Source organism: Babylonia areolata, chromosome 24 (genome assembly GCF_041734735.1).
Source record: "Babylonia areolata isolate BAREFJ2019XMU chromosome 24, ASM4173473v1, whole genome shotgun sequence".
Lineage (NCBI taxonomy): Eukaryota > Metazoa > Mollusca > Gastropoda > Neogastropoda > Buccinidae > Babylonia > Babylonia areolata.
The window spans coordinates 32,579,121-32,589,120 of record NC_134899.1 but is presented as its reverse complement, the minus strand read 5'-3'; the positions used below and the strand labels follow the sequence as shown (position 1 = coordinate 32,589,120).

Sequence of the window (10,000 nt, the reverse complement as noted above, 5' to 3'; positions counted from 1 at the left end):
GTTGGGAGGGAAAAAAAAAATGTTTAAGATTCAGTTTATTTCAGTCTCAATGAAGTTTCAGAGTGTGCAAACAGATCCATATACACTGCGCTATATCTGCTGTAAACAAACAAAAGACAAAACAAAACAAAACAGCAGTAGATGCCTGACCTTTGCATAAATCATTATGTGCTGATCAGGCCTGGAGATCCATTTCAGATCAAATTCAGACAATCCCGTTATTGTTTAGTGTCAATGTTCAAATCGACTTCATTCTTAACTGACTTTTCTTTAAAGACATATGGATTATCCTGCATGTATTGCTCAGACAATGTTGTATCAGATGTGAAGAATTTGCCAACTGTATTGTACTACCAAGTATGAGGACTGAATTAGCATTTATTCAAACACGTTTAGCTCTGTAAGTATTTTAACCTTTTGGACACTGCATTGTAACCTTTTAAACACTTTATTGTCATGTATATGCATTGATTCTGATGTCTGCTGCTTGCACTGACAATATGTACACTGTGTGTGTGCTGGTGTGCATGCACAGGCAGCAAGTATGTGTGTGTGTGGGGGTGTGTGTCTGTGTTTGCAAACAATAAAAAGTGTCTTTGATATGCTGTCTTTAATGTTTTTGGTGATGTGTTACGAGCATGTGCATGCAAGTGTTTGTGTGATGGTGTGAACTGGTGTTTGGAGTGGAAATATTTGTAAGACTTGCATGCTTTCCAGAAGAAAGTGACCATGTTGGTTTTTTCCCGTCCTTCACTGGCTTTGATGCAGTAGTTTTTTTGCAACATTCAGCCTGCCCCTTCCTGTCTCTGTGGCTGCCTTCACCTCTACACTCCATCTCACTCACTACGATCGGCTTCGAATCCACTCTGTTTACGCATACCCAGATTCAAACACTTGACTGTTGGCCGCCGTTCTTTCTCTGTCTCTGGACCTTGCGATTGGAATGAACTTCCTCTTTCGCTTCGTCAAGTCTCCACACTCAGCTCTTTCAAGTCTGGCCTTGAAACCACCTCTTTCCAAAATAGCCTCCCTTCCCTGTCTCTTCCTTGTCTTTAGTTTCTACAGTTTTAGAGTTATACATGCGTGTGAATGACTGGTGCGAAAGCGCTTTGATTTGTCTCTGCACAAGATTCAGTGCTATATAAATACCGTTATTATTATTATGTAATGTAGTACATGGGTTCATTGCAATACACAGCAACAATGTGACTGCTCTGTACCACTGACACTTTTGTAGGAGTTCTAATATACCTAAGATTTCTAGGTTTGGGTGCGGTGGCCAAACGGTTAGAGCTCTGGATTGTTGCCCGAGTTTGATCCCTGGTTTTGGCGCACATGGTGGGTTATGGGTGTTGATTCTTCTGATCTCGCAGGTCAACATATGTGCAGACCAGCTATATATAGTGCCTGAACACCCTTCATGAATATATGCATGCAGATGATCAAATTCACATGTTAAAGATTATGTAATCCATGTCAGCCAGTGTTCAGTGGGTTATGGAAACAAGAACATACACAGCTTGCACATCGGCTTGAAGAGAGTATGGCTGCGACTTAAACTGGTGAGACAACTAAAGTGAGAGAGGGAGAGAGAGAGAGAGAGAGAGAGAGAGAGAGAGAGATGCAAAACATACTCAAGGTTGTGCATGACCTACAGTGCTTCAAAGTGAATCACACCAGAAGCAGGGACAAATACTGATCTTCAGAGCCTTGGTTATGTTTCCAATGCTCAGTTTGAACAGCGACACTGAAGTATCGCTGTGGGCGTCATAAACATTTTGTTACCACAACCAGAAATTTTCCAAATGTAACACTGCAAAAGATAACCCCAATGATAAGATTAGTGAAATATGCAGCTATGCTGTTCACATTCAAATTAAAGATGAAGAAGAGGGAAGAGAACATATTCAATTCCAAAATGACAACATCTGTGGATTTTTTCTTTAATGAAGAAAATCATGTATACATTTTGTACATTTATAGTCTGTAAGCTCTCACAGTTTGCACGATGTACCATTTGTCTCCAACATTATGCTAAAAAAAACAAACAAACAAAAAATGTACAAACTGTCTCCAAATTTAATGCACACAATGTTGTACCATGATATTCAATTGGACATACAAAATCACAGCTAATGAAAGCGCTTGTAAGCATTCTGGAGACAAAAGGGGTTGCACACATAGCACATGTATCCAAAAAGTCATGGTGCCATCACATTTCATGGCAAATTTCACATCACTGTATGTGCCTGTACACAGGGATACTATGTTGCAAGAGCAGTCACATGGATACCAGAAACAACCATTTCATTCAACCTAACACAACCTGAAAGCTTATTTGTGAGATGTGCATGCATGGATTCCCATACCCTGTATGCAAAGACTGCCATAGCCAATGCTTTCTCCATAATTCCCCAAAACATTTGCAAACCTTTTCATCTGAGGGCACACAATGGTCATTTTCAGCTAGGTTACATAAGAATAGCAGGCATCGTTTCCTTCATAACCTTTCCATAGTCAGTTTTTCTCTTACTGTTTGTGGTTTGTGGATTACTAAAAATTTTTTCCATGAGCTGACAACTGCTAATATCATAAAATGTAGGACAGATTCCTCCTCAAAGAAACTTTTCAAGACACGGGAAATTCTTCACAGACTCCACTTGACTCAATAGTTATCATTCACACAAAAAACCTCAAAACCAGACGGTCTCCATCCAAAGAGCAGAATGGGAAGAAATGAAGGCACAAAAATTAAGAATTTTGGCATCTATCAGCAAGACTGCACATCAAAACAAATAAACAAACAATAGCACAGGTCATCAGAATGACTGGAATTATGCAAGTTACATGAGAAAATGAGAGTGTTAACACTTCCACAATCATCATCTTAAGTTCTCAGCAATATCCATACCTGACACACAATCTAAATTTTATCTGTGCATGTTTTATAACTATGTTAACATCAACTGACATAAATGGCTCAAATGCAACTGAAGGATTAAATGCTATATCTGAGGAGAAAAAAAAGTCACTATTTTGACTGTGATCACTCCTCTCCAGCCATTTATGGTCAATCTCTGCTTGGAACATTTTCTAAAAAGTTACTTGTACTTTCAACTCCTTGACCATCATAAACAAAACCAAATCCATTCTGACTCACACACATGCAGATCTTTAATGTCCATGTATGCTTACCTTCAGAATCAAGACTACACAGCATTTTGCTAGCAACCTCTCTTTACTCACATGAGATATGCATTTGAGAGAGAGAAAAAAAAGAGAAAGAGAGAGAGGGTGGAGGAAAGAAAGAAAGAGCAGAAAAGCTGTAAAGATGAATTAACTATGGCAAAGAACCTGTATAAAATGGACTAAACTTCTTCTTCTTCTTCTTCGTTCGTGGGCTGCAACCCCCACTTTCACTTGTATGCACACGAGTGGGCTTTTACATGTATGACCGTTTTTACCCCGCCATGTAGGCTGCCATACTCCGCTTTCGGGGGTATGGACTAAACAATTACTGACATAGTGTGTTCTGTAAAAAAGGATGCATATATTTTTGACTAAAACAAGCAGTCTATTTTTGTATCTCTTTCTGTTAATAAACAGAATTTGAACAGGTACAATTATTTATTCCATGTCATAAATAAGGGTTGCACGAGTTGCTTATTGTTTAAGCATATATTGTTGTTTGGTCCAAATAAAATTAATGCAAAGCTATAAAAATGAACGTGAGAAAGATTGCGAGTAAAATCACAAACAAACAACAGACTAAAAACAATAATGAAAAGAAATAACAAAACAAAACCAAATCCATTCTGACTCACACACATGCAGATCTTTAATGTCCATGTATGCTTACCTTCAGAATCAAGACTACACAGCATTTTGCTAGCAACCTCTCTTTACTCACATGAGATATGCATTTGAGAGAGAGAAAAAAAAGAGAAAGAGAGAGAGGGTGGAGGAAAGAAAGAAAGAGCAGAAAAGCTGTAAAGGTGAATTAACAGGTACAATTATTTATTCCATGTCATAAATAAGGGTTGCACGAGTTGCTTATTGTTTAAGCATATATTGTTGTTTGGTCCAAATAAAATTAATGCAAAGCTATAAAAATGAACGTGAGAAAGATTGCGAGTAAAATCACAAACAAACAACAGACTAAAAACAATAATGAAAAGAAATAACAAAACAAGTAAATAAATCACAATTACAATCATAAAAAAACCCAGTGAATAAATCATTAAATCAATAATGAAAAGAAATAACAAAACAAGTAAATAAATCACGATTACAATCATAAAAAAAACCAGTGAATAAATCATTAACCACGAACAAATGAAATATCACCAGACACCCAAAATTTCAGAATAACTTAAATCCAGGCCATCAGTTTTTTTCTTGTTTCAGTTCCTGTTAAAAATCAACTGGTACTCAGTTTGTGCCACTATTGAAAAAAAAGTATTGCTTTAGCTATTGAATCTCAAATTTCGAATAACAGTGTAATTCATGCAACCAATATACATAAATTTACATGTAACGTCAGACAGATGTGTATCATGTCTTTGTACAATATTGTCCTTAAAAGAGCATACATATCAACTTGGTTGAAAGCACAAAACAACCACTGTAAGTCTAAAATGTGTGAATCTCTAGTTCCACGCGCGTGCGCGTGCACGCGTGTTATGTGTGCATGCATGTGTGTATGTGTGTGTGCCTGTGTGTGGGGTTAGGGGGGCATGAGCACACAAGTGTGTAAGTGCATGCATGTGCATGCATATGGAAAAGACAGGTCAGCACCAGTTCATACACACATATATATACCTATACACACATACATGCAGAAACCATGCAACACCAAAAAACTAAGTAAAAAAAACAATCCTGCCTGCAAGTTCTGACTGCATAACTAATCAGTGACTCAGCACAATGGTTCAAACACGTTGATACGTGATGAAGTACTCGGGATAGCACATGCAGCGGTCATAGACGACAAACTCCCTGAAATTTCTGCCAGCATCGTCGATCACCGAGTCAAAGAAGGAACTACCCTGGCAGTTACACCTGTCCTTGTAACATCGTTTGCATGGTGGGCGAGAAAACTTGGGTGGGTTGCCACTTTTGTTGATGTACGGTTCCCCCAAAAGAATTCGCATCAAGATCATTGTCTTGTTGCCACTTGTCCTGTTGGTTTTAGCATCTGAAACAGACACACTGAACTGTTGCTTCAATTCGTCGATGTCACTGAATGAAATCAGAATCAGAATAACTTTATTATCTCAGTAGAGATATTAAGTGTGGTGAAGTCTGTGAGACATACACATTAAAAGCAAAGCAGTAAAATTTGGCATCCAACATATATAACAAAATCACACTCAACTCGGTCATAGCAAAGCAAGTCCGATATAAACAACAACAAACTTTCCGCTATTAAAACACACGCATACACGTGCAGTGCACACGCACACCTGCCTGTATGCATGCATGCATGCACGCTTATTGTATATGCATATGCACAACGTATCAAACAAATATAGTGATGAAGTCGATATAAATCAACACCAATCTGTAAAACGCACAACCAGATTTAAAACAAATAAGGCACAGAAGAATCAATTATATGCATAGAGACATAGGAAAGAAAGAAAAGAAAGTAAAACACACAGGCATGCACACAAAGATTTTGGCTGCAAAACTCACACAATCTTGACCTATCTAGTTAACATGTATAAAAATATACAAACCTACAAACCACAGATTTATTTCAAAAGTAAGACAAAAGTCTGGTTCTTTCGTACATATTCTGTAACTCTTTTTATTCACTCTGCACACGACTGCATTCGCACCAGTTCATGTATGACCTGAACCCAATAACCCAGGATTTCTAACAGCATAAACGGGCAATCTACTAAGCTATCTTTTCTATTCCTGACAGAAGAATAACTCTTGCTGCAAAAGAAAGACTGCGATTATTTCTCCAGGCCTTTTTGGATGATTTTCTTTGCCAAAACACTGTTAAGCAAAGAAACCTGTTCATGTGTCAGCCCCTGAAAGCACTCTCTAGAGCACAGCAGAAGTATTTTTCATACCATCTCATTACATGACTTGCATGACCTCATGGCAGAATGCCGACGTGCACCTGTTCACCGTCTTCCGTGGGGATGCCAGGGGGCTTTCAGGATAGACTGGATCCTCACCTCGATAGTATCCCCACCTTGCTAGTATCCTCATCTTGATCGTATCCCCACCTTGATAGTATCCCCACCTTGCTAGTATCCTCATCTTGATCGTATCCCCACCTTGATAGTATCCCCACCTTGAAAGTATCCTCACCTTGATAATATCCCCATCTTGATAGTATCCCCACCTTGAAAGTATCCTCACCATGACAGTACCCCAACATTGATAGTATCCCCACCTTGATCCCGCGACAGTAGCCTGACATTGATAGTATCCCCATCTTGATAGTAACCCAGGCATTGATAGTATCCCCACCTTGATCTCAACCTTGACAGTATCCTGATCTTGATAGTATCCCAGCATTGATAGTATCCCCACCTTGATCTCAACCTTGATAGTGTCCCCACCTTGATCCTGACGATAGTATGCTGACATTGATAGTATCCCGACCTTGATAGTATCCCAGCATTGATAGTATCCCCACCTTGATCTCAACCTTGATAGTGTCCCCACCTTGATCCTGACGATAGTATGCTGACATTGACAGTATCCCCACCTTGATAGTATCCCAGCATTGACAGTATCCCCACCTTGATCCCAACCTTGATAGTATCCTGATCTTGATAGTATCCCGACCTTGATAGTATCTCTACCTTGATCCTGACAATGATAGTACCCCTTTATTGATAGTATCCCCACCTTGACAGTATCACCACCTTGATGGTTTCCCATCTTGATCCCAACATTGATCACAGTATCCCAACATTGATTGTAGTATCCCCACCTTGATAATTCCCCTTCTTGATACTGACATTGAAAGGAAATTTTCTTCCTAAAATTACTTTTATCTAACATACTTACCGTGACCCACTAGTGCAGACTCCAGCAGGGGTCTGACATTCCTGTCCTGTGCAACCTATTTGCCTATGCGGAGAAAATGAAAGTAGCTATGGCCGATAACCTCCCGGAAGTAGGTAACCTCCCCTTTGCCACCCTGACTAGCGCCCTCTTTTTCCGGCAGCCATCTTGACTCCTGTTCCTGCGCTCTTCATACGGCTATGGTTTTTTTTGTTTTTTTTTTTTTGTATTTTCTGTCTGTCTGGTGATTCTCTGGCATTCTTGTTTTTAGTAAAATTATGTCTTCAACCAGGTCACATAATTATATGGCTCAACTGGGCGATCAGGCTAAAATTATGGTGCAAATGTAATATCTCGATACTGATGGTATCCTCAACTAGATAGTATCCCCACCTTGACAGTGTCCCCACCTTGATAGTATCTGGACACTGATAGTATGATTGACAAAATGGTCAATGTCACAGGCATACATGTCCTAGGTTCATGTGCATGAATATGACTGAACTCATGCCAAATTTTCTTTCCTATTCTTTTTCCCCCCACAAAGTGATAATTATTGACAGATAGGGCCCTGTGTGGTCAGCTGGGCAACAATGACAAATAAATAAATAAATAAATAAATGAATAAATAAATCTTCTTCTTCTGCATTCGTGGACTGCAACTCCCACATTCACTCACATGTACACGAGTGAGCTTTTACGTGTATACTCCGCTTTCAAGGATATGCATACTGGGTATGTTCTTGTTTCCATAACCCATCGAACGCTGACATGGATTACAGGATCTTTTATGTGCGTATTTGATCTTCTGCTTGCATATACACACGAGGGGGGTTCAGGCACTAGCAGGTCTGCACATATGTTGACCTGGGAGATCAGAAAAATCTCCACCTTTTACCTACCAGGCACTGTCACCAAGATCCGAACCCGGGACCCTCAGGTTGAAAGTCCAACGCTTTAACCACTTGGCTATTGTGCCCGTCGAATAAATGAATAAATAAGTACCTGTGTACTGATCAGACTTGGTGGCACTCTCCGCAGCGTAGACCCCTCTGCCCAGCATGGCTTGGTCGCTGGCAATGCGAGTGTCCAGGCCCTGGTCATGAATGGCCTGAATGTAATCCTTCTTTGTGCCGTGGAACAAGTACACCTCGTTGATCTGAAAAGAGAACCACTCACTTGTGCAGCACACAAAGAAAATGGCTTATCTACTACCCCGTCTGCAGATCATAAAATGTTGAAAGCACAAATGGGAAATAATTCATGGTTCCTAAATTTGTTTCAGTTTCAGTTTCAGTTTCAATGAGGTGTCAAAGAGTACAGACTGATCCACGTAAGTCAGCAGTAAAAAGAAAAAAACCCAACAAAACCCAAAAAACATATATATATATATATATATATATATATACAATTACAGATGCCTGACATTCGTATAGACCCAATGCACTAGTAAGGCCTAAACCTGAAATAGGACAAAAAAGTTTTACTGAAGTGTCATGAATAAAACTGGAACTAATTGTATTCCAGAAATAAAAGGTGTCTCTAACCTTACAGATATTGCCAAGTGTCAGAAGTATTATCTCTTTATGCATAACATTGTCAGAGAAGAATAGAGGGGAAGGGGAGAAAAGGTATGTGTGTATGTTCCAACACACACTCGTGTGTGTGTGTGTGTGTGTGTGTGTGTGTGTGTGTGTGTGTGCGTGCATGCAGATATTATTCTTTTCTTGACACAATGGATGCACAAAAATGTAGCATAAAGTTCAGTCTATAAGCCGCAACTTTTTTCCCCAGCTTCAACCTCTGCGGCTTATACAATGATGTGGCTTATTTGCAGATTTTAACGATCCCGGGAGTGTCACGTTCTTGTCTATTCTTAGCTGCCCTTCAACTCACCAAAATCATGATTTCTGTCCATGAATTTTTGGATGAGCTTCAGGATTTATAAATCAAATTCGCACACATTAAAGCCTTCAGATCAGCATTCAGTTCTACTCTGCTTAAGCGTACACCCTCATCATGCCGAAAACGCGACGTTATGCCTATGATGTAGCCTTCAAATTGAAGGCGATCGACCTAGCAGACGACAGTGCAAGCGATGAACCAGCAGCGACCTGCACCTGTATGTTCATGAAGTGAAAGCGAGGCTGAAGTCAGTGACAAGATGGTGGAGGAAGCTGTGCTGGTTCTCTTCAACTCGGGCACTGAAGACAAGATTTTAGTGGATTCAGTGAGCAGGATGACAATGAATTAATGTGACTATCCGTAAATTATGGATCTTATTTTTGCTGTGTCTATTAATTATTTTTTTGTGGCACCAGGAGTATTTTCGCTTGCTTTTCTTTGTGTTTTTCCCGCTTGTGTTTATTTCAATAACCTACATTATCGACAGCTTTTCTGTAGTATCAGTATGTGTTCCAGTTTCGGAAATAAGTGCAGCTTATAAACTGGTGCGGCTTATGTATGTATAAAGTTCATTTTTTTCCAAAATTTAGTGGGTATGGCTTATATACCAGTGCGCTCAATAGACCAAACTTTACGGTATGTATGTATGATAGTCGTGTCTGACTGTGACCATCAGAACAACAGAGGAGGCAAATGCTGCCCCCATTATCTGGGCTAGAATCTGATGATTGTGGAGTGTCTTGCCCAAGGTATATTCTCCACTCTCTCGGCAAAGACGGTTTTAGGACAGTGGGCATTGGGATGGTTCCCAAAGGTCAACGAGCCCCTTAGGCTGCAGCCAGTACAATCATGCCTCATAGTTTTAGAGTTATGGTCGGTCCATCCCAAAAGACTAAGCTGGAAATTAACACTGTCAAGTAAAACCACACAGCAGAGAGCTCTAACTCATTCAGGGCGGCAAGTTTTCTTCCTTTCTTTTCACCGCAATGCCCCATTTGTAAGGGTTTGGAAAAAATTCACAAAAAATACAAAATACAAAGTTTGAAAATGAAATTTTCAG

At 39.7% G+C, this 10,000-nt stretch overlaps 1 protein-coding gene across 3 annotated transcripts in view; it reads right to left on the bottom strand.

Annotated features, from left to right (window-relative positions):
- Positions 1–4,237: 4,237 nt before the first annotated feature.
- The window catches only part of LOC143299179 (uncharacterized), a 38,106-nt gene continuing 32,343 nt past the window's right edge, over positions 4,238–10,000 (bottom strand). For all 3 annotated transcript variants that reach the window (XM_076612342.1, XM_076612341.1, XM_076612340.1), the window contains 2 exons: positions 8,041–8,194; positions 4,238–5,197 (listed from right to left, as the gene is read on the bottom strand). In XM_076612342.1, coding sequence (XP_076468457.1) covers positions 4,932–5,197; positions 8,041–8,194 — 420 coding nt within the window. In that variant the 3' untranslated portion in view covers positions 4,238–4,931. The remainder of the gene's footprint in view (positions 5,198–8,040; positions 8,195–10,000) is intronic.